The 23,866-nt window shown below is 51.6% G+C and overlaps 1 protein-coding gene across 6 annotated transcripts in view; it reads right to left on the bottom strand.

Moving 5' to 3' along the window:
• The window catches only part of TCOF1 (treacle ribosome biogenesis factor 1), a 38,585-nt gene extending 19,353 nt beyond the window's left edge, over positions 1-19,232 (bottom strand). For 3 of the 6 annotated variants that reach the window (XM_082380125.1, XM_082380127.1, XM_082380129.1), the window contains exons 1-13: positions 19,044-19,225; positions 16,575-16,630; positions 13,557-13,708; positions 11,419-11,492; positions 10,305-10,491; positions 9,609-9,682; positions 7,555-7,782; positions 6,485-6,667; positions 6,035-6,262; positions 5,652-5,858; positions 5,315-5,497; positions 4,931-5,185; positions 4,644-4,841 (exon numbers count right to left, since the gene is read on the bottom strand). In XM_082380125.1, the coding sequence (XP_082236251.1) occupies positions 4,644-4,841; positions 4,931-5,185; positions 5,315-5,497; positions 5,652-5,858; positions 6,035-6,262; positions 6,485-6,667; positions 7,555-7,782; positions 9,609-9,682; positions 10,305-10,491; positions 11,419-11,492; positions 13,557-13,708; positions 16,575-16,630; positions 19,044-19,151 (2,133 nt within the window). In that variant the 5' untranslated portion in view covers positions 19,152-19,225. Of the gene's footprint in view, positions 1-4,643; positions 4,842-4,930; positions 5,186-5,314; positions 5,498-5,651; positions 5,859-6,034; positions 6,263-6,484; positions 6,668-7,554; positions 7,783-9,608; positions 9,683-10,304; positions 10,492-11,418; positions 11,493-13,556; positions 13,709-16,574; positions 16,631-19,043 lie in introns of all 6 variants that reach the window. The other 3 variants (XM_082380130.1, XM_082380126.1, XM_082380128.1) reach the window with 3 other exon arrangements.
• Between the last annotated feature and the right edge of the window lie 4,634 nt (positions 19,233-23,866).

Raw genomic sequence — 23,866 nt, 5'->3', positions numbered from 1 at the left:
GTTTTCTTCAGCTTAACCTAACCTAAACTGATATTCAAGGAATCCCCTAAAAGCTTGTCAGGGTCTATAAACAGAACTATAGACATAAGAGCAACAAAGAGCAAAATCCTTGATAAGAGTGTGAAAGCAAGCCTTGCTAATGTGAAATCGGATGAGGAATTTGGCATCATCTCAAGGCCCCTGTCTCCTTCAGAGATGTCATCTGAACAGTGATATGCCCTACAACCCAGCTTCCCTCATTCACATGGGACCAAGTGAAATTATCAGTCATGAATTGAAGAAAGAAAATTCTCTAAAGCATGGACTATGTATGACTAAGGCTAAGGTGGTTAGCAGCACAGAACTCAAGTCATCCAGAGGGGAGTAATGTTTTTTACATAGACTTACAAAAACAAAACAAAAGAAACCAAGTCTAAGTTGACCTAACAAGTCTTAAAAGTTTAAAAGAACTGAAATCATACAAAATATATTCTCCAGCCACACAGGATTAAATCAGGAATCAACAACAAAAAGAAATCTGTGTAATTCCATACATTTGGAAGTTAAGCCACTTCTTAATAATACAAAGAATAAAAATTTAAAAATACATTTCAAACTTCATGAGACAAAGCTAATGCAGTCCTCAGAAGGAAATTTATAGCTTTAAATGTTTACATTAGAAAGAAAGAGCTAAAATCAAAAATTTAAGATTCCAGGGACTTCCCTGGTGGCGCAGTGGTTAAGAATCCACCTGCCAATGCAGGGGACATGGGTTCGAGCCCTGGTCTGGGAAGATCCCACATGCCACGGAGCAACGAAGACCGTGCGCCACAACTACTGAGCCTGCACTCTAGAGCCCGCGAGCCACAACTACTGGAGCCCACGTGCCACAACTACTGAAGCCCGCACGCCTAGAGCCCATGCTCCACAACAAGAGAAGCCACCGCAATGAGAAGCCCACATACCACAATGAAGAGTAGCCCTCGCTCACCGCAACTACAGAAAGCCCGTGCCCAGCAATGAAAACCCAATACAGCCAAAATAAATAAATTTAAAAAAAGAAAAGAAAAAAAAACTAAGATTCTACCTTAAGAGGCTAGAAAAAGAAGAGCAAATCAAACTCAAAGTAAGGAAAGAAATAATAAAGATCACAGTGGAAATTAATGAAACAGAAAACAGGAAAATGATACAGAAAAATCAATGAAGCCAAAAGTTGTTTCTTTGAAAAGAATGAAATTGATAAGTCTTTAGCTAAACTTACCAAGAATAGGACAGAAGACACAAATTACCAAAAATTAGGAAAGAAAGCAAGACATCACTACAGACCCTATAGATATTAAAAGGATTATAGGGGAATATTATGAACAAATTTATGTTAACCAATTAGACAACTGAGATGAAAACGGACAAGTTTCTAGAAAGGCACAAATTATTAACTGTGCACAGAATTATTAACAGGTACAAAATATAAACTGATTCAAGAATAATAAAATCTGAATATACCAATATCAATTAGAGAAATTGACTTAGTAACTAAAAATCCCCCCCCCACACACACACAAGCAAAAAGCCCAGGCCCAGTTGGCTTGACTGATGAATTCTATTAAGAAAGAAATAATACCAATCCAACACAAACTCTTAGAAAACAGAGCAGAAAATACTACCCAACTAATTTTATGAGGTAGTATCACTCAATACCAAAGCCAAGCAAAGATATCACATGATATCTACAGACCAATGTTCTTTATGAACACAGACACAAAAATCCTTAACAAGTGATTTGCAAACCAAATCCGGCAACAAATAAAAAGGAATATACACTATGACCAAGATGGATTTATCCCAAGAATGAAACATTGATTTAATACCTGAAAATCAACTAATGTAACACATATTAACAGAACAAAGGGAAAAAAATCACTTCAATAGAGAAAAAGTATTTGATAAAAACCTAACTCCAATTCATGATAAGAACTCTCAACAAATTAGAAATAGAAGGAAACTTCCTCAACCGGATCAAGGGCATCTATGAAAAACCTACAGCTAACATCACACTTAAGAGTGAAAGACAATGCTTTACCAGTAAGATTAAAAACAAGGCAAGGATGTCTGCTCTCATCACTACTATTCAACATTTTACTGGAGGTTCTAGCCAGTGCAATAAGGCAAGAAAGAGAAAAGCCATCTGGATTAGAAAGAAAAAAGTAAAACTGCCCTTAATTTGCAGACATGATCCATATAGAGAAAATCCTAAGGAATCTACAAAAGCCACTAGAACTGGTAAGCATGTGTAACAATGTCACAGGACATGAGATCAACATACATCACAAGGTCAGGCCCAGAAGGCACCACACCACTTATCTGGTCATTCATCAAACACTGACTGAACATCTCTCTCCTGCCTTTCTCACACAAGGGCTGTCTTTCTATGATATTTAAGTCATGAATCATCTCCTTCCTGAGTCTCTGGCACATTTGGTTTTCCAGAACGGATTCTCTGACTTTAATTTTTTTTTTTAATTAATTATTATTTTTTGGCTGCATTGGGTTTTCGTTGCCGCGTGCGGGCTTTCTCTAGTTGCGGCGGGCAGGGGCTACTCTTTGTTGTGGTGCGCAGGCTTCTCACTGCGGTGGCTTCTCTTGTTCTGGAGCACGGGCTCTAGGTGCACAGGCTTCAGTAGCTGTGGCACGCAGGCTCAGTAGTTGTGGCTCGTGGGCTCTAGAGCGCAAGCTCAGTAGTTGTGGCGCACGGGCTTAGTTGCTCTGTGGCATGTGGGATCTTCCCGGACCAGGACTCGAACCTGTGTCCCCTGCGTTAGCAGGCAGTTTCTCAACCACTGCGCCACCAGGGAAGTCCTGTTAATTTGTTTTGAACCTCAATTCCCTCAACGGATGGTTTACTTTGAGCTGGCTGGGTGTCTCTGAGCAGATCAGAGATTGTGACTCATTTCTGACCCCAGCAATGCTAAGCAGAATAGAACAGCATTTTGTGGGTGAGGCCATACAAGTATTATTTCAATCCTCATAATAACACCACAACAGAGGCAGTTATTATCCTCATCCTTCAGATGAAGGCGAGCAAAAGAAGGTGGCCAACAAGACTCCTATCAGCCCTGCTTGTTTTAGCAGAAGCTCTTCAGACCTCTTGAAGCTAGGAAAGGCAGTAGCTTCTGACAGAGCATCAGGCTATAAGGCTACGCCCCTATAGAGAGGGACTGGCTGCTCTATTTTTCAACCTGAGAGAAAATAAGGCCCCAAAGTATGACCATTTCTGTGGCTGGAAAAGTTTTGGCCAAGATATAGCAGAAGGAAGTGGGAAAGGCAAAGGCTTTGGAAGCAGGCGCTGGTGGGGCTGGAGCAAGTCACCAAACAACTCGTCTACGCTCCAATTTCCTCTTCCAGAAACCAAAGTAAATGAACACCGTCTCATAGTTCAGGTGGGAGGCTCAAATGGGAAGACAGATATTTAAGTGATTGGCACACTGAAACTTTTAAGGCATTGGTCTGGAATATGTCCGTAGCTTGGAAAAACAGGATAGGAGACTGTTGACCCGAGACTCTGTGAAGGCCAAGAATAGTTTAAAATCTCAGTAAAGGAATGATAGGACCCTGGGTCCCACAAGATAATAGTGAGATCAGGACAAAAAAAAAAAAAAAAAAAAAATCCATAAAAATGTGTGCTTTGGTACAGGGAAACAAGAAATGACTAATTTGAGTGGTTAGTGAAAAAAAGAGCGGCAATTAAAAATAATAAATGATGGATGGGTGAATGCAGGGAGTGAGATATCTTCACCTCTCTCCGCTCTCCCAGGCTGGAAGGCAACTCTTGATTCTGCTCCCTCAGGGAGACGGATGAGAACTTGCTGTGTGCAGGCCCTTTGCTGGGTGTGGCAGCTGAGATCTCATCAAATTCTCAACTCTGTGCAGGTTGATTTCCAATTTACAGAAAAATAAACAGAGGCCCTAATGGATTACTTCATTTGCTAGGACGTGGAGGCAGGACTTGAACCCAGGCAGCCTGGCTCCAAACCTCCCACCATTTGGCATTCACATGGTCTCCCCTAGGGATTCCACCAGAATGTTCTGCTTGGGGAAACTCACAAAGCCAGGCACTCTCCCACCCCCTGGCTTTTGCGCAGGCTGGTTTCTCTGCCCGGAACACTCCACATCACCTGGTCAACTCTTTCAGCCCACAGTTTAAATGCCACTTCTTACAAGAGGTCTTCTCTCCTGAGAAACCTCTAGACACCATCACCTGCCACGCCCTGCTAGCCTAGGCACACACCCTCCATCTCAACCCTACTATCATACCATGCTGAAATAATCTGTACATGTCCACGTCCCCCCATCTAGGCTGGGAACTCCAAGGGCCAGGGCCAAAGGAGCCCCAGACAAGTTGGCACCTGGCAGATGGGGTACTTAACAGAGCTTGTGTAAAAAGAAATCTCAGTGGGAGCTCAAAAGGTGATGAAGGAGACCCTGGAGCTCGACCCTGGAGCTCTGATGGGCAGAGGAGACGAGTGGAAAGTGTGGAATGAGGCTGAGCTGAGGCTGCTGCTCAGGCTTCTGCATACCTGGGGCAAGAGCAGCCTAGGTAAGCCCATCCTCAGCCCCACCCCAGGCAACGGTGTGGGTGGGGCAGGTTGGCTCCCCCCAGGTCTCACCTGTGCTGCAGTTGAGGCCGCCTCCTCATTGTCCGACTCTTCTTCACTGCTCTCTGAGTCTTCCTGCACCTCAGCTTTGACCTGGGCCACTGCAGGCCCTGCCTTCCCAGCGAGCCCCGGGGTGGTCCGTGCCCCTGAGGGCCCCTTGGTGGGTGCCGAGGCAGCTTTCACTGGGAGGCTTTTCCCTACAGACTTCACCTGGAATGACGTGGAAAAGAGGCATGTCACAGGAGCCAAAGGACCACGTGGGGGCTGGCCCTGCCCCAGCCAAACAAACTTCGCCTCACCTGTCCCACTGAGGCGGCGGGAGCTGTCTCCTCCTCACTCTCTGGCTCCTCGCTGCTTGAAGAGTCCTCCTCTAGCCTCTGGGTGCCCCTGACCACCGCTGGGGATGATGTGCGGGTTGGCGAAGTCACCGTTCCTGCTTTCCAGGGGGCTGGCGCGCTTACTTGCACTGGTGGGGCCTTGGCAGATGCGGGTGTAATAGGGGTGCCCTTCCTTGGGGAGACCTTGGTCTGAGAAGTTTTCACAGCTGATTTCGCCTGAGGGGACACAGAAGTCAGAAGCTACAGAAGGATCTTGGACTCAGAGCCCCCATCTGCTCAGGGCTGGAGCCCCACTGCCATCCTCCCCCACCGCTCCCTGTGGGGCTGACCGGCGGGGGCAGCTACCTGGGCTGGAGTCTTGGCTGCGGGGACCTCGTCCTCACTGTCTGACTCCTCCTCACTGCTCTCCGAGTCTTCCTTGGACCTTTCAGTCTTGACCTGGGCGGCTGCAGGCCCGGCCTTCTGAGGGGGGCCCTGGGTGGGACCTGAGGCAGGTCTGACCTGCAGGACTTTCCCCGAGGACTTTGCCTGCAGCGAGACACACAGGCTCAGGGGAGAGCACCCAAAGTGTGGCTTTGTGCAGAGACACAGAGACGGAGAGGGTCAACAGGCATGGTGAGCAGAGGGGGAGGGGCTTCCGGCACTGAGCCGGAGACAAGAGACTGACAAGCAGGGGCCTCACCTGGGCCAAGGCCGCTGCCCTCAGCGCCTCCCCCTCACTGTCCGACTCCTCCTCGCTGCTGCTCTCCGAGTCCGCATCCCACTTTGCCACCTGGGTGGCTACAGCCCTTGCCTTCCGAGGGAGCGTTGGGACAGCACTCTTCGCTGAGGGCCCCGTGCTTGTGGCTGAGGCAGCTCTGACCTGGGAGTTTTTTCCCGAGGGCTTTGCCTGGGAGTGACAAAGGACAGGGTCAGGATAGGGGGTTTGGGGGGAATGTGTGTGAGGTAAGACAGGAGGTGAGGAGAGCGGATGGAGGGCAGTGGTTCTGGGTGCAGAGGAGGAGAGGCCCACAGGGTCTCTGCAGGCGATGCACAGGGCCGGGCCGGGCATCCCTCCAGCCTCACCTGAGCCAGGCTCGCGGTTTGGGGCACGGTTGTGGACGCCTCCCCCTCGCTGTCTGACTCCTCGCTGCTGCTCTCTGAGTCCTCCTCCTGCCCCCTGGTCTGGGCCTGGATGGCTGCAGGCCCTGCCTTGCCAGGGGGTGCTGGAGGGGCCCCTTTCCCAGGGGAAAGCACCTGGGCAGGTGCTGCTGAGGTGGCTCTGACCTGGGGGATCTTCCCTGAGGGCTTTGCCTGGAGCGAGAGAAGCAGTATTAGAGGAGGGAGCCCAGACGGTGGGCGTGAGGAAACACAGGAGAGCGGACAGGGTTAAGCACACCGCAGACACCACACCACACGGTGAGACGGCGCAGGGCTCTGAGCGTGGCTGGGGCGCATGCAGAGCGGGAGAACAAGCCTCAGAAGGCCTCCTGGGATGGGGCGCTGGCTGTGGGACCCTCCCTCCCCAGGCCTCACCTGCAGCAGAGTCTGGGCAGCTGGCGCCTCCTCCTCGCTGTCCGACTCCTCGCTGCTGCTCTCCGAGTCCTCCTCTGGCCTCCCTGCCTTCCCAGGGGGTGCTGGGGTGGCCCCTTTCCCAGGGGTCCCCTTGGCAGGACCCGAGGCAGCTCTGACCTGGACAGTTTTCTCGGAGGCCTTCACCTAGTAAAAGAGAAAGTGCAGTTTGCTCCCCTCCTTCTGAAAATCCCCTCGTGACACCTTAAGAATAAGGCTCGAGGCCTTAGTGAGGCTCACGAGACCCCCTGCTTCTCTCTGCACTCCCCACCTTGACCGGTGCTCCAGCCGGTATGGCCGACCAGCCAGTATGGCCATACCTCCTCATTCCCGGGGCCTTCACACCCCCTGCCCATTTCACTACCACTACCACTACCGCCTCATCCCCTGGGTCCCAGACAGATGGCAGTTCCTTATAGCAGTTCTCCATGATGGCCCTGCCCCAGGGTGGGCAGGCTCAGGGCTCCCAGGGGCCTTTGACCACCTGTCTGACCCCTATTCCTCCCTGCTCTCTGATTCCAACAGCTTCCCAGCCTCTCTGGCTTTCCCTTAGGACATGCCCAGCTGCAGCTGCGACTACCCAAGCGAGGAGAAGGGGGTCCCAGCAGATGGAATGGAAGCGGATTCCTGTCTGCTAACAAGCCATGATTTGGCCTGAGAAGCCAGAGGACCAGGTAATTAAAACTTCTCAAGCCCCTTCACAGCAGGACTAGCTGGGACAAGGACAGCAGCCCATTTACTAGACAGGGAAACTGGGGTGAAGGGAGCGGCTACTGACTGGGTGGGGTGCAGCACCTGCCCTTTGGGAAGCAGCCATTCCAGGCCACTGCTTGGACAGGAAGGGCCATTTCCAGAAGCAGCTGGAGCAAAACCAGGTGCCCTTGCCCTTCAACTCCCACAGCCCCGCCTCCCTCTCTCCAAACTCCACGGCAAGTCTCCTCTGGCAGGGAAGGTGCTCATTACACAGTTACTCCACCAGTCTCGGGGCCAGGGAACCAGGGAACCCCGAGGAGCAGGCCTCCCTTGGGCCTCACCTGGCTGGGTGTCCCCGCAGGGGCCCCCTCCTCACTCTCGGACTCCTCGCTGCTCTCTGAGACCTCTTCTGGCTTCTTGGCCCTGCTGGCTGGGGTCATGGCACCCCCTCTGACTTGGGGTGTCACACATCCCGCCTTCCCTGGGGTCGGGGCTGCCCTTCTCCTTGGAGACTCCTTGGCCACAGCTGCTGAGGCTTTGACCTGTGGTGGTTTTACTGCAGGTTTCACCTGGAACAAGAGGATGGAATCAGAGAATAATCCTCTCCACCCGTGAGGAGTATAAGATGCTTCATAGTTTGTAAAGCTCTTTCCTAATGTCATCTGGTTCTCAAACAACTCCCTAAGACAGATACTATCTTTACACCTGTTTTCCAGTACAGGACAAAAGGCTCAGAGAGGTTAAACCACTCAACACCAATACGGAGGGGCAGAGCTGTGACTTGAACCCATGTCTATATGGCTCTGGGGGCGGAGCTCTCAACCACGATGCTCGTCTCCCACCTGGCACACAGGGCCCAGCAGAGGGGCAGCCACTCTCAACCAGGACAGCTCATGCTTGTCTGTCCCTCCAGCTACAGTATCTCGTCATGGTGGCCACCCCACGGGCCAGGAGGCTAGGATCTGAACTCCAGTCTTGGCACTGGCTTGCTGAGATTCCTGGGGTACATTCCTTCCCTCTCTGGGCTCTGGCCCACTGAAGCTTTGTGTTTGGCTGTTGGTTTCCCAGGGCCAGGAGTGTTGCTCATTCCCTTGGCAGGGCCTGGGGGATGGGAGCCCAGGGCGTCCTTATGGCTGGCTGTAACCAGGGCCCAAAGGTGGGACGGAATGTGGGGAGCAGCCCACAGCTAGGCCCGGGGTAGCTGGGAGCAAGGTCTCCACCTTCGTGGGTGACTGGTTAAGGCAGGAAGGCAAGGTAGGAAGCACCGTGGGTGCCAGGCCAATCCATCCCTGCATCCTACTCTTCTCCCTCTGCAACACCTTTCCCCTGGGTGTCCTGGCGCCAGGCACCAGCATCTCCTGCCAGCACTACTCCAACAGCCCCTCAACCACCTCATTACGTTTATTCAGCATTGTCCTCCGATCCAGGCCACAACCAGCGATCTTTCCGAACTGTAAGTCAGGCCATCTTACCGCTGTGACTGTAGCCCTGCAGTGGCTTCTCACAGTCTCCAGAATAAAACCCAAATTCCTCTCAGCAGTCCTCTTGGTCAGGCATGGATCTGGCCCCTGCCTACTGACCTCACCTTGTATCACTTTCCGCCTCATTGATGAAATTGCAGATCACCGTTGCTTAAAAGCACCAAACTCGTTTTGTGTCTGCCTCTGCCCATGCTGTCCCTCTGCCTGCGTCACATTCCTGTTACTACGCCTCAGAGCTCTCCACGTTTCCCTTTCATAGTAACCATCACCACGGCAGTTAAATTTCTGAGGGACCCCTCCACTTCCCCACGGCAGCAGGAACCCCACCCATCCTGCTTACCACAGTTTCCCCAAGGCCTGGCGCTTGGAAGGTGCACAATAAGGAATAACCTGCGGGGACTCCTCCCAGGTCACGGTTCACAGAATAGACACGGCCACAGACTAAAAGACCTGCCTGCCCCTGGCCGGTGCTGAGGCCTGGCATTCACCAGCAGGCCCAGAGCCCCCTCAGCAGCCTCACCCCACACCCCAGTCACCCGGACAGCCACGCTCCTGCCCCGTGGCCTTTGCTCGTGCAGTTCTTCCCGCTCGAATACCCCTCCCCCCACCTCCCTCCCCGTGAAGCCTCCTGTGCGTCAAGGCCGTGGTCCAGGGCCGCCTCTCCCAGGAAGGCTTCCCCCCACCTCACAGGCAGGATGGCGTCTCTTCCCCCCAGCCCCACACCTTCGCCTGCCTAGAGAGCAGTGAGCAGCGCCTGGCTCCCCGCCTCCGCAGGTCTCAGCCTTCCCAGCTCCCGGTCACCCTGACACCCTTGCTGAACTCATCTGGTGCCCCTGGTAGGTGAGGCCCCGGCCAGGCCCCCAGGAGGGTTAGAGGTTTGCAGAGGGCAGCTCCTGAGGATGGGCGGCAATTACCTCCACGTCCGTCTCATCGCTCGAGCTGGAGGTGTCCTCGCTGGAGCTGGCGGCCTGGCTGGCGGCCGCCATTCCTGAGGAATAAACAAGGAGGGACTGAGGGCCTTTCCAGACCCGCCTGCCCCTCGCCGGCACCCTCCACGCCAGCTACTCAGGGCCAGGTGCGAGCGCTCCTCCTCCTGCCGCAGCTCCGCGCTCTCTAGAAGGCGCACAGCCCAGGGGCATGCCACTCCCCCTGTGCTCCTGCGCGGCTCTGAGGCCCAGGTCAGGCCTATGATGTTAGGTCCTAATACACGAGCGCCAGGAGCTGACGGCTCACAAGATCTCCTTCCACCAGCACACAGCAGCAGGCAGGGCAGATGCCTATTTTACATGGGAGACGGAGGTAAGCCCAGGCCTCTCAGCTTAGCCTCTGAGCCTCTGTGGCGGGCCCCGCACCCACCTGAGAGCAATAAACCAGAAAGGGCTCCAACCCCACCCCGGCTGCTCACACGCCCTCCGCAAAGCCTGAGGTGTCCCTGCAGCTGACTCTTCCTCACCCAGGGGAGGGGAAAATGGCCTGAGGTGGGGGTCCTCGCTGTCATAGAGACACCCCACAGAATTCCAGAAGGTCCCAGGGCCTGACAAAGCAGCGCCCAGGTCTGCTTCCTCAGCCCGCACTCGGGGGGCCCGGTCCTAGAGGGCAGGGCCGCTCACCAGGCTTGGCAGTGGTTCTGAGGGCCGAGACACTGCCCTCCTCCTCAGTTTCTGAGACCAGGATGGTATTTGCCGAGGGCCCTGCCGCCTTCTGGGGTGACTTCCTGGTGAGGAGGTGGGCTACTGCCTTCCCGGAGGCAGGGTGTGCCGTGGAGTTCACCGTCTTGCTGGCTTTCTTGGTCTTTGCCTACACAGAACAGGAGTGACAGACAGTGGGTATGGCCTGGCAAATGAGGGCACAGACCACATCTGATCCCAGCTCCACCACTTCCTAGCCCTGTGAGCCTGGGCACACTACCTCCCTAAGCCTCAGTTTCTTCATCTTCAAAGTGGGGCTAAAAATGGTACCTCCCCTCGCAGAGGTGTGGAGAGAACCGAATTACAGTTCTTGAGACACAGCAGTTTTGCTCAGCATTTTGCTGTGGACATTACCATGGCCTCATAATTCTTTCTACATATTTTTTGCTAATGCTACAGGCAATATCAGGGACATAATCCTTTACATGTCTGTGACACTGCTTTGTGGATGACCAAAAAAGGATATTCTACTTTCCAAGTAGTTTCCAGCCTAGAAAGTGATTCTTGAGGGACTTCCCTGGTGGTCCTGTGGTTAGGACTCCACACTTCCACTGCAGGGGGCACGGGTTCCACCCCTGGTCGGGGCACTAAGAGCCCACAAGCCCCCCAGCACGGCCAAAAAAAACCAAAAAAAAGAAACAAAAAAATGCTTCTCAAGCTTTCAGAGCCACAAGTGTCTTATTTGCTCTGGTGTCTCCACTGCCTTGTGCAGTGCCTGGAACATAACTGTATTCGTAACGATTTGCTGAGTGAACAGGTGAATGAGGGGCCGGAGGAGGAAAGGAACTGTCTCTTCCAGGCGTGTAATGTGCCCAGTGGCCCATGGCGGTAGGCGTTATCCCCATCTTACAGAAAAAAAAAAACTGAGGCCCACAGAGGTGAAGGGACAGACCACAACCACACTGCGACTGAGGCTGAGATCTGAATCCAAGTTGGGCAATTACCCACAACCCTAGCCTTCTCTGACACAGGGGACTGTGTCCTACAGGGCACTTCAACTCCCACGGGTGACAGCTTGGAAGGTGGTCTCACTCACCTTGGCTTTTTCTTTCACACTTGAAGGCAAAACCTTCCCCGTGGCTGAGGAGTTGGTAGATGCTAGTGCTGGGACTGCAAGACAAAAACACTGGTTGGGTGAGCCAGATGAGCATCTTCTCATGGGTGAGTGGCAAACAGGCTCAGGTCACCTAATAATTCAACTGGTATAGCTGCCTGGGGCTGGCATGAGATCTGAGGCTAAGCCTGGACCGGGAGAGAGCTCGGTGGTGCATCAGCCACATCCCCCAGGAGCAAGAGAGGAGAGTGACAACATGAGAGCCATGTGTCTGCATCCCTGATGGGGTCCCAATTCCCTGGTGGCACGAGACGCTGAAGCCCCCAGAGGAAAAGGGATTGGCTCCTAGTCCTGCCGCATACTACCCCGGAGGCCCCGCATAACTCCAGGGGTGCCATTCCCACAGGCTACCTGCCACAATGCAGCCCTAACGTCACTCAGCAATACAGGGGCAGGTCAGGCAGCCCCAGGTCCACAGAGAAAGCTGCTTGAATTAAGCGGTTTCTCAGTGGAGAAGTAGCTGAACCATGAGACCGGGACCCTGTTAGATGTCGAGATTTCCAGATTGTTGTTGCTTTTACACCGGGGTATCGTCTCCTTAGAGCTCAGATTAGGGAAAGATTTCTAATGTATGCTGTGAAATAAACAGGATGTTGTTGAAATGAATGATATGATCTAATTCTTTTCCTGACATTTAATTCCATCTCTATTTTTAATTACAGAAAATTTTAAGCCTGTTCCCAAGTAGAGAGAAAGTGTATAAAACCACCCTGCCCCAACCATTATCAACTTGTGGCCAATCTTATTTCAACTGTCCCCCCATTCGCCCTTCCCTGCTGAGTATTATTCTGAAGAAAACACCAGACACCGTATCATGTTGCCCACAGATATTTCAGCATGTTTCTCTCAATGAGGACTCTTAAAAAGTATAATTATAATTCCATTATTACAGCTTAAAAAATTTATTAATATCAAGTAGCCCGTCAGTAGGAAATTTTACAATTTTTGTTTTAAATAGTGTGTAGGTATGGACGTAGGCAAGTATGGATGTCTATCTGTATGATTTCATATACAAAGGAGAGCACTGTAAGGCTACCCTCCAGGAGATACATTTAGGGAGTGGAAGGGGAGCAGGCGAGGGGAACAGGAAACCTCCCACTTTTCTTCTGTATGCTTTTGTACAGTTCACAGTGAACCTGTTTTGCATTATAATTTTAAAAGAGTAAGCAAGGTATAAAATGCATATTCAGTATGATCTCAAGTATCTGAAAAAACATGTTCAGGAAAAATAAATGGAAGAATAATTTGCCAAATTATATGTGGCAAGAATATGGGTAATTTTTCCCTACCTTTCTGAAAAGTAATTTTCACATATTCTATAATGAATACTCCATAACGAAGCCCGTATTTCTTTTACAATCAGAAAACATATTTAAAAATTAAGAAATTATCTTCTATGTAAGTAAAAACCAATAATGCAAAGAAGAACGATAATTCCTCTGTGGAGCTATGACCACTGTTGGTTAAAGCACAAACTGCCCTGAGAACATGGGGGGAAGGGGCTGTGAAGTCCTCCCTGGGTCACCCCTGCCAACACCCTGAAACCAGAGTGCCCGGGACGGCTTGCCAGTGCTAACCTGCACACTTCCAAAATAACAGGAAGATCGGCAACTCCTGAAGCAGCCCATAAGCACACAGAAGAGGTGCCCGCCAGCTGCCCTCTCTGAAATCTCTCTAGCAGTTCTTCTGAAAATGTGGGCTTCTTTCTATCTTTATCAGAATCACCTGGAGGGCTTGTAAAAATGCAGCTCCTGGGTCCCACTGGAGGGGCTGACTCTACGTGCCCCAAATTAGACTGTAAGGGCCCATCCATGTTTTTGTTCACCATTGGATTCCAGCACCTGGGACACGATGTCTGGCCCAGAGGAAGGGCTCAAATCAAGACTGAAATAGGTATGTGGGACCCTTCCAACCTTCCCGCTAAAAGGGCCGGTCCTCTGAGGGCTCACTGAAGGAGAAGCTGGAGGTGGACTCTCCCCTGGAACAATCCAGTACACAACAGCCTGTTCCCGAAAGGTGCAGGGCGCTGAGCTGAGCCCCCCAGCACACAGGGCTCTTACTGGCTTTGGTGGTTTCCGCTTCTGCCTCCTGCTCCTCCTCCTCCTCCTCCTCTGAGCTCTCTGAGCTGCTAACGGGGTCTGACACGCGGGTCTTCTTGGCCTGCAGGGCTGCATCTTCCTCTGCCTTCTGCTTCTGGCCAATCTCCGAGGTTCTGCAGGACAAAGGTGACTGGCTAGTTCAACCGGGTGACAAGGACAACCCCAGGAGAGTTGAAAAGGAAGACCTCCCCACATCCTCCCTGCCCCCAAAGGAAACGTGCATAAAGAGAGTTTAAACAGTGCTGAAACACAGTGTTAGATACAATTTTGTGTTCTGCATTTTCACTCATTTCATCGTATTTTTACAATTGTCTATGAGTCTTCAAATATTCAGGAAGGGTGGACAATATTATATAACAGCTGCTAAGAGTCACTGAGCGTTAAGTGCCGGCCCTATAGACACTTCACAGCACCATCCAGGCTCCTCCTTCCTCCAGAACTTGTGGCACCTGCAGTGCCCCCTCTTCCTGGAAAATTCTGCCCAGGTTGGTCCCTATTGTCCTTCAGGCCTCAACTCAAATACAGCCTCCTCAGAGAGGCCCTCCCTGATTACCGCCCCCCCCAAGACATTCTCTGCCCTGCCATCCTGTTTCATTTTCTTCAGAGCACGTTCCTCTTTCCTGTTATTTTACCTACTTCCTGCTTGAAGCCTCCACTGCGCAGCCAGGTCCCTGGAGAGGAGGGCTGGCAGGAGCCTTTTCCAGCTCCCTCAGTACCTTGAACACATAGCATGAGTCTCACGGCCAAGTGAGTTGCCCAGAGTCAAAGAGTAAGTCTCAGGCACTGGGGAGGATAAGCACCCAGATGGCTGAGTTGTTGGAACTTTCGAGCATCATCTCCCCTGACCCCAGCCTCCTGCCCCGAGGGAGTCACTGTCTGTGCCCCATGCTCTCCAGACGGGACAGATGCTGCTCTGCCAGTTTGGGATGTGCTGCTTGGGTCCCTTGTTCCCAGGAAGGCTACTTGCTGGGAACCTTCTGCAAAAACAGGTCTCATTTACTACATGTACCAGTTCACTCTGCCTCTCTCCTCCCAACAGAATGAAAGTTTCACAAGGGCAGGGATTTTTCTCTGGTTTGTTCCCAGCTATATCAAGAACAGTTCTGGCTCACAGTAAGTGCTCAGTAAATACGGAGGTGAGTGGGGGTGGGAGGGGGATGCCTCCAATGGCTAGGTTTAGCACTTTATTTACCATTATTATCTTCATTTTACGGATGGAGACAGACTTGGGGAGGCCAAGTTTGTCCAAGGTCATACAGCTAGTTGCTGGGTTTGAACCACTAGGTTAGGCTAGTTCTGGTGAGTGTGAGGTCCTCATCCCAGTCAGTACTCCTCTCCCACAGAAGGGGCTGGTGGCAGGGACGGGCGTGCACTGCGGCTCACTGAAGGAGTTCTCTGGGGAAGGAAGTGCTGTGCAAACACACAGACACCTGGGCAAGTGGGAAAGGAAGTGGGGGTGTGCCCTGTGCTCACTTCAGCAGCAGAGGAGAGCCAAGAACTGAGGCTTGATAGGGCTCTCAAAGACCTTAGCTCTCTACTGGAAGCTCGGATCCCTTCCACACCATGCCTGCCTTTGTTGACACACCTCTGATGACAAGGAGCTCACAACTCCACTGCAGCCTACCTCATTTTTGGAGAGCTCTGATGACCCACTGCTTTTATTCAGAAGCTGAAACCTGTCTTCCTAAAGCAGGTACATATGAGTCCCACTTCAGTCTCTCGGGCCCCAGGGAACACCCCACTCCCTTCATCTTCAAAGATGTGCATACAGAGGTCCCTTGCCTGCCCCTCTGACATCTCTTTCCCATCCCAGACAGTTCAGTATTCACTATCATTCCTCATGGGACATGACTGCAGGTCCTTCACTCCCATAGTTGGCTGTGGTCAGGCCAGTTCATGGAGGGAACGATTATCCCTCCTTCATTTTCAAACCATTCCTCTGCTGATATGTCCTTAGATTATTCCCCTCCTTGTTTCCCATGTTTTACAGGCATTTCACATTCAACATGTCTTTGAAATCTTTCCCTCCAAATTGGGTTCCTTCCATTCAGGTGTACAAGTCAGACACCTGGGAGTGGACTAGATGCCTCTCCAAACCATCCACAGACCCTCATCTCATCCTCTCACATTCCTGGAATCTACCGTCTCCCTCCATGTTATTACTGCCTCAAGCTCCATCAGCTCTTGTCTGGATAATGATATCCACAGCCTCACCTGGTCGCGCCATGCTGCAGGGATCTCATCACTCTCTGCTTCACCCTTCCATGGCTCCCACAGCTCTTGGGGCAAAGACACAACTGCTCCCCAAGGATGATCAGGCCTTGCATGGAGTGGGCCCTGCCGACGGTCCAGCCTCGTCTGCACTGTGCCCGCAGCTACAGGCCTCACACCAGTAGTTCCCTCTGCCAGGTACACTCTACTGGCCCCTCCACACCTATTGCCTCGTTCACTCCCCCACTCCCTGCAGCTCTCAAATCAAAGGTCACTTCAGGGAAGCCTCCCCTAAACCCCCAAATGAGGCTAGGCTAACCTGTTTAGGTAGTTTTGGCACTGGGCACCTCTTTGCATAACCCTTACTACCACTGTAATTTGACACTCATTTGTTTTTTCTGAGGCGTGCTTACCTTCCTGGACTCCAATGTCAGCTCCAGGAAAGAAGGAACCATGTATGTCTCACTCATGACAATATCTTTGTACTTAGAACAGAGCCTGGCATTCAGTAGTTACTCAATAAATGTTTACTGATTGAATGAATAATAAAAGCTGCTGAGAAGCTTTTGTCCTTAAGAGGCACTGATCACAGCTCAGTGTCCTCTCCATTACCAGACACCCGTATCTGTGACCTGGCTTCCTGGAGGTGATAATAGTATCTACGGTCAGCTATGGGGACAGACCTTACACCAGATTAGTATCCTAGCTGATCCCAAGCTGAGGGCTTGCAGTGTCCCTGCTGTACTCTCTCAGTCCCATTAGACTTACTGTTGCCAGTGTGTATAGATGTCCAGAAGGGTTACAGGCTGAGTCAGGAAACTTTTCTGCAGAGAAGTAAAGAGAAAGCAGCAATCAATCCCCCAAGCACAGTAAGGGTCCTCCTTGGGCCCCACTCTCACAACGTCATGATCTACAGAGAGGTGGTTGAGAAGGGGGTCTTTCTGCTCTGGGAAGTATGTCTGCTTGACCCTTCCAGTACCACCCAAACCTTCCAGAGACAAGCAGGGCCAAGTATTTCCAGCTAAAACCTTTTAAGACAACATGTTGGTGAGGAGTATCTTTGAAGATTAGAATTGGAAAGTTCCAGGCTAGCATTTATCTAGCCCCCAGCCTCCCTGGCACTCTCCAGGCTTAGGTGCCACGAGACAGGGCTTTTTCCACCCCTGACCTTTCAGAAGGCTTTCAAAAGCCAGGCTGGTCAATCTCCCCAGGACAGTATGAACCACACCAGATACCGCGCTGTCAGCTCACCCGCTGGGAAGAGACTGGAAACAAATGGTGCCAGTCCTTTGGTAGAAGCAGAGGCCTTTGGAGCCAAGATCAGAAGCCTATTCTCTCTGCAAATGTCAAGAACCTGGGGTGTCAAGTGCCCCAAAGAGGTTGAGTGAGTAATGTGGGGCGAGGGCAGTGCCGGGGATTTAGGCAGAGTGGTCAAGAGGGTGCACCTGGACTCAGGCAGAGCGCCTGTGTTAACTGGATGGGCTACTCTCTTCACCTCTTCAAACTTCTGGTTCTTTCTTTCTAACGTGGGGATAACAGCAGTACCCACCTAAGATGTTGCTGTCAGGCCTGATCGAGACCATCTAGTCAGTGACCAGCACAGGAGCCAGTAACATTGAGAGTGTAACTGACAGTAATTCAAAGTGTCAGTTTCACTCTCCTCGGCCCCTGGCACACTGGCCTCCTCACTGTCCCTCAAATCTGTCAGGGCACCCCGCCCGCATGGGGGCTTGCTATTCCTTCTGTCTGGAATGCTCTCTCCTGCCAACTATACAGCTCACTCCCTCACTTCCTTCAGGTCCTTGCCCGAATGTCACCTTCTCATTGGGGTTTCCTGACCACCCTATATAGATAATTTAACTCTGACATTCCTTATCCGCCCCCACCTGCCTTATTTTTATAGCTAGCACCTACCATCACCCCACACACTGTATCATTAACTTCAAAAAAAAAAAAAAAATCAGTCATCTGTCGGCTCCTGCTGGAATGTATGCTCCATGAGGGCAGGATACTTTTGCTTAGGTAAATGCCCCAAAGCAGATGGGTATTCTCCCTCATCCCCTGTAGCTGTTAAGTCATGTTAACTGGAGTAAGAAGGGCTACCGAGGTCCAAAGAAGACTGGAAAAAGCACAGGTAATGCCGTAAGGCCCATCATCCTTTAGTTTCTCCAGGAGGTCCCGAGAGCAAGCATCATGACCACAGCCTCCACCACAGCCAAGGGGTACTGATTAACCAAGTCAGTAGCCACCACGCCAGCTTAAAACTTCCCAGTGGCTTACCACTGCTCTTCAGATGAAAACCAAAGTAAGCCAACTCCCTGCCTCTGTCTCCCCAGGGACCTCTATCACCCTTGTACTCCACACTTCAGCCAACTTTCTGGGGCAGTACATATGCAACAATTTGCACCTCTGCTTGGAATATCCACCTCTCTGCTCTCAGATCTCAAAGCAACATCCACTTCCTCAGGAAAGCAACCCTGGATATCCCTGACGAGGGCAAACTGCCATTCTTGTCTTAACACCCTATGCCCCTCATTCTTGGCACTTAATGCAGTGTTAAGTGTACAGGTGTTTTTATGGTTCTTTGATTTATGTCTATCTCCCCTACCAGATTCAGACTGTAAACTCTAAACAGTGAACTGGGGGACCGTGCTCACTATTCTGTCACCAGTATTCTGACCGCCAGATTAACAGCTGCTCAAAGAATGAATGAAGTAAGAAATGACTGCACCACGAGTTCGAATCCCAAAGCTGTCCGACTCAGTACAGAAGGGCTGCTAAGGGCTTGAGCTCCAGCTCAATTAAGGGGCTTCAGACCCCCTCTCTTGGCGTTCTTTCGCCCCACCAGAGCTGGTCGCAATCCACCTCTCAGACTCGCAGCAACCTTCTCGCCCCAGGGAGCCGCGCCGAGCCACGTGGCCCGAGACTTCGGAAACTTTAAACTGCCGCTCCCAGGAAGGGGGTGGAGGTAAGGGGCGCGGGAATTATAAAGCCCTGAGCGTCATATCTCACGTCCCGGCCCGCCCACTGCACAGACAGGGAAACTGAGGCCCATAAGAACTGGGAGCCGCCGGGGTGGGGAGCAGAGGCTGAGTCTCCTTCGGCACCCCAGGCCGCGTCCCGGAGCACCGCGGGAATCCGGCTCTGGGCGCCCTCCAGGCCGCCAGGGGAGGAGGCGCGGGCCTCCTCTCTTCAGATCTTGCACGCGGCCCTCGCACACGGCCCGGGCACGCTTACCTGGCCGCTCTGCTCCTTCACTTCCCGCGCCGCGCGCACATAGCCCGCCTGCAGCAGATGCTGGTAGATCAGGGGAAGCAGCTCCCGCCGCTTCCTGGCCTCGGCCATGCCCGCAACCCCCGGCTTGTCGGTTTACCTGCACGCCCCCCTCAGTCCCCGCCCGCCACTTCCCTCTTGCCCTTAGACCTCGCGACCCCCACTTCCGGCTCCTCCTCCACCCGCCGCGCGGCACGCCGGAACATGTAGTCTTATCTCCAGGAGTGGCCGGCCCCGCCCCGGTGGGTGAAAGGGGCGGAGGCAAGGAGGACAACGAGCCCTCCCATTGGCTGGGAGGGCGTGGTCGGACCCGGACGCGCCCCCTGGGCCGGCCACGATTCGAATGACTTCCCCTTAAATCCTTCAGACTTGTTCCTTGAGATTTGTCTTCCACTTAGCTGTCTGACAGCTGCGATCAGGTTTTACTCATCTCTGAACATCCTAATCTCCAGCTCTCTCTAGATCCGAACTTGCAGTTACCCACTCGTTTATTCATTTCACAGATGTTTTAGAGCCCATAAACCAAGTACTATTTGTCATTGTTCATTCATTCATTGAACAAATAGTTATTGAGCACCATACCTTGAGTTAGCGCTAGGCTAGGATTGGGGGATAAAAAGGTGAATAGGATATGGCAGCTGCCCTCAAAGCTCACAGGGAGGAGGGAGACAGTCGGTAACCAAGCAACTATGGTTCAATGTCTTCTGTGCATTGTCCGGGACAGATACAGCCTGTGGGAGAAAGAAGGAGGGGCCCCTGACCCCAAGGAGATATCTAAGCTTAAGCTTAAAGATGGAGTAGGAATTTCTAGGTGCAGAGGAGAGGGATGGCATCCCGCGCAGAGGGCACTGCATGAGTATAGACAGGAGAAACCACCCTGGTACAGGCTGGGAAACCCAGACAAAAAACCAAGTCTGTGCTGCTGGGCTGTAGAGTTGGAGGGTTGAGGGAACGAGTGAGGACACAAAATGATGGAGAAGTTAGCAGGGCCTACAGCACCCCCTCCCCCCAGCCACAGTTTGCACCTTTGCTCCAAGGGCAATAGATAGTCTCTGACTGATTTTATGCAGGAGGGTGACCTGGATTTATGTTTTTAAAAGATTGCTATGACCAAAGCATGGAAGATGGATTTGTGGAGAACAAAACTGGACGTGAGGGTGTTGTAGTTGTGGAGGGGAGGTTGGCAGGAAGAGGGTGACCTAGGCTGGGGAATATTTGAATCAGCTGTTCTTAACTTCATGGATCCATCGAGAAACTGAAGACAGCACGAACCTAACCTTTGCTGCAGAAAAATTTGAAGTGTACAGACACATAACATTTTCCATCCAGTTTTAGGACATGGATAAGCATATACCTGAACCTCCTAGGCTTAGGAACTGCTGCTCTAGGAAGAAACAGGGACAGGACCAGGTGACTGATGGAATGTGGTGAAAGAGGAGACTAATCTACATTCAGCTATTTAGGAAATATTTATTGAGTACCTACTATTGGGGATAAAACTGTCTCTACCCCAATAGAGCTTATAGTCTAATGGGGGAGACACAAGCTAAACAAATAGTCATACAAATACATTGTTACAAACAGTAGTAAGTGCAGAAAGGAAAAGGATAGTGTTTTCTTATGGAAGAATTGGAGACTTCCCTGGTGGCGCAGTGGATAAGAATCCGTCTGCCAATGCAGGGGACACGGGTTTGAGCCCTGGTCCGGGGAGATCCCACATGCTGCAGAGCAACTAAGCCCGTGCGCCACAACTACTGAGCCTGCGAGCCACAACTACTGAAGCCCGAGTGCCTAAAGCCCGTGCTCCACAACAAGAGAAGCCACTGCAATGAGGAGCCCGTGCACCGCAATGAAGAGTAGCCCCCACTCGCCACAACTAGAGGAAGCCGGCGCGCAGCAACAAAGACCCAATGCAGCCAAAAATAAATTAAAAAAAAAAAAAAAAAAGCTACAGTGGAGTCATGCTGCCTGTGTTCAAATTCCCGCTTTGCCTCTTATTAACTAGGTGACCTTGGGTAAGTTACATAACTTCTTGGTCCCTCAGTTTCTTCACCCATAAAACAGAGATAATTATAATGTCTACCTCATAGGGTTGCCATGAGGAGTAAATGAGTTCTAAGCAGAAATGCACAGAAGAGTTCCAAAGAATAGTACTGCGCTTGTGTGTACGTTAACCATTACTGTGAAAGCATTTGACAGGATGGAGGGACCTATCTCTTCTTGGGGAAGGATTCCCTGAGGAAATGATCTTTGTGAGGAAATCTGAGCTATATGCAGGGGAGGATGGGGTATGGGGAGAATCCTAGGCAGAAGAAAGAACCTGTGCAAAGGGCCTGAGGCAGAAGTTACAGCTAGAGAAGAGGTGAGAAAAGGCCTGTGTAACAGGGCCAGAGGGAGATCAGGGGGATTGGGGAGTGCAGAAGGTGGGCAGAGGCAGATATTACATTAAGGATCTTTCTCTTCATCCTCCGAGTGATAGGAAACGGCTGACAGTGTAGGCCCAAGAAGGACAGGATGACATTTGCATTTTAATGTGACCCGTGTGAATGCCTAGGGGAGAGTGGAGTAGTGTGTGTATGAGTAGCTGCAGGATAAGTTAGGGTTAGGAGTACCGGCAGGCATCCAGGGAGAATATCACAGAGGTGGTGCTGGTGGCAGTGCAGTTGGAGAGCAGTGGAAGGTTCCAGTTATCAGGAAGTAAAATCGTCACAAAGATGTGTGGGAATGGAAGGTAAGGGAGAGGTAGTGTCAGGATGGACTCTGAGGTTTCCCTGCAAACAGGCAGGCAGTAGTTTTCACTGAGATGGGGAAAACTGGAGACCACTGGGAGGCGGTGTTGGGTGAGCGAGGATGGGAGGGTGTGGAGGGGGATGTGAAAAGTGCAACTTCCACTTTAGATGTGTTGAGCTTGAAAGGCCTTTGGGACACAGTGTAGATGTTGAGTAGGCGCTTGGAGGCCTGGGTTTGGAGGCACATGAGGATGGGAAGTTGTCAGGAGACAAATGATCACGAGGCTGTGGATGAGGGCTGGATTGTCCAAAGAGAAGGCGCCCCAGGATGGAGCTGTGAGACACACCACAGGTTAGGGTTGTGCAAACGAGGATATACCTGCAGAGGCTGAGAAGGAGGGCATGAGAGGTGCGAGAAAACCCTGGAGAGTGGGCGTAGGGAAGGCAGCCAAGGGAAGGAAGCTGAGAGTTTCAGGAAAGTGGGAGGAGTCAATGGGGAATGCTCTGAGAGGTCAGAAGGATGTGGATGGAAGCAGCAGCTTTGGTTAATGACAGACATGGGAAGATGTTGGTAGCTTTGGGGAGCACTGTTTCTGCAGAGTGATGAGAGGGTCAGATGGCAGCGGGTCTGATGAGTGAAGGAGGGGTGAAGGAGGCAGTGGGTCTTTTGAGAAGTATTTGTGTGAAGGGGAGGAGAGAGATGCTGTGACGGGGTCAAAGCATATGTCGGGGAGGGGAAGGTGTGTTAGAAGGTGGAAGAGACCTGAGTTTGTTTACAGGCTGATGGCAGATCAAGGGGAGAGATTAATTAAGGGTGTGGGAAAGAAGGGAGATAATCAGCGAGCGGATGTTCATGAGCATGTGCGAGGGGATGGGATCAGGCATGTAGGTGGAGAGGTTGGTCTTGGAAAGGAGGAGGGATGACTTCTCTAGAACCAAAAGAAGGAACAAAGAGAGGATGGGTGCAGATGTAGATGTAGGTTTGTAGTGGGATGTTAAGGGAGATTTCATCTTGAGCTTCTATTTTTTCTGCAAAGTGGGAGGCAAGGTCTTCTGCTGAGAGTGAGGAAGAGGTGGTGAGGAGTCTGAAGGAAGGAGGAGAGCGTGCATTCAGACAGCTGAGGAGCAAACTTGCCCACAAAATCCCCAAATGTCCGACACTGTTGACAACCAGCGTGTCCTGTCCTGTCGGCTGGGTGATTTCCCCCACCATGGGTCACCTACCCACGTGCACACAGGGGAAAGTACTTGGTGGGGTTTATCCAGGCCCAGGGCTTTGCCAGATGGGTGGGGAAAAGGGAAAAGGGTTCTAAAGTGTTGGCAAAAGAGATGCCCGATCTTTCGGCCCTGGGAACTAGGCTGGGCGGGGCGGGAAGTCAAGACAGATGGGGTCCATTTTCAGGGAGAGAGTGGAAGCCTCCATGGACTGGGCAGCCACAAGGTCAGTAACCAGGAGCCTGAGCTCAGGGTTGGCAACTCGAATTGATGACCATGCCCTGGTGGCTGGTAGGGCTCCTCACTGAGACAGTGAACAGGCTGATAAGCATGCAAATCATTAGGAAGATAAAGGTTTTTTTACCCCTCCAAGAACCAATTTTCATCCCCTTGGGGCATTATGGCCCCAGTTGAGAATGCCTGCCTTAGTAGAATGTAAATTCCCTGAAGGCAGACTGGTGGTCCTCTTGTTGCCTGCATTATTCCCAAGCCCGGTCCATAAATACTGGCCAGTGCAAGGGTGGTTACAGCCTGTCTCCTGAAGAAGAGAGGAGGGTAGAGCAGGCAGGGCACACACCATGAGTATAGGGCTGGAAGCAGAAATGTGGAAGTCTTCTAGAAGACAGTGGAGAAGGAACTGGGTCTTCCGTCCTTGGCTGACCTGGGAAGAAATGGAGAATTGGTATTAAATTAAAAAACAAAAACCAAACCAAACCAAACCAGGATGATCTAATACCTTTGGTCTGGCAACAGGTTGCTTGTTTTTGTTTTGTTCCTAATGAAATTCATTTTAGGCGTTTATGGTTTATCCTTGGCTCCTGGGAGGCTGCCTCTTCTGTGGAC

This window comes from Balaenoptera borealis (genome assembly GCF_965194805.1).
Source record: "Balaenoptera borealis genome assembly, chromosome: 2".
Classification (NCBI taxonomy): Eukaryota; Metazoa; Chordata; class Mammalia; order Artiodactyla; family Balaenopteridae; genus Balaenoptera; species Balaenoptera borealis.
Note: the sequence above shows the minus strand (reverse complement) of the source record. Positions and strands in the feature narration are given on the sequence as shown.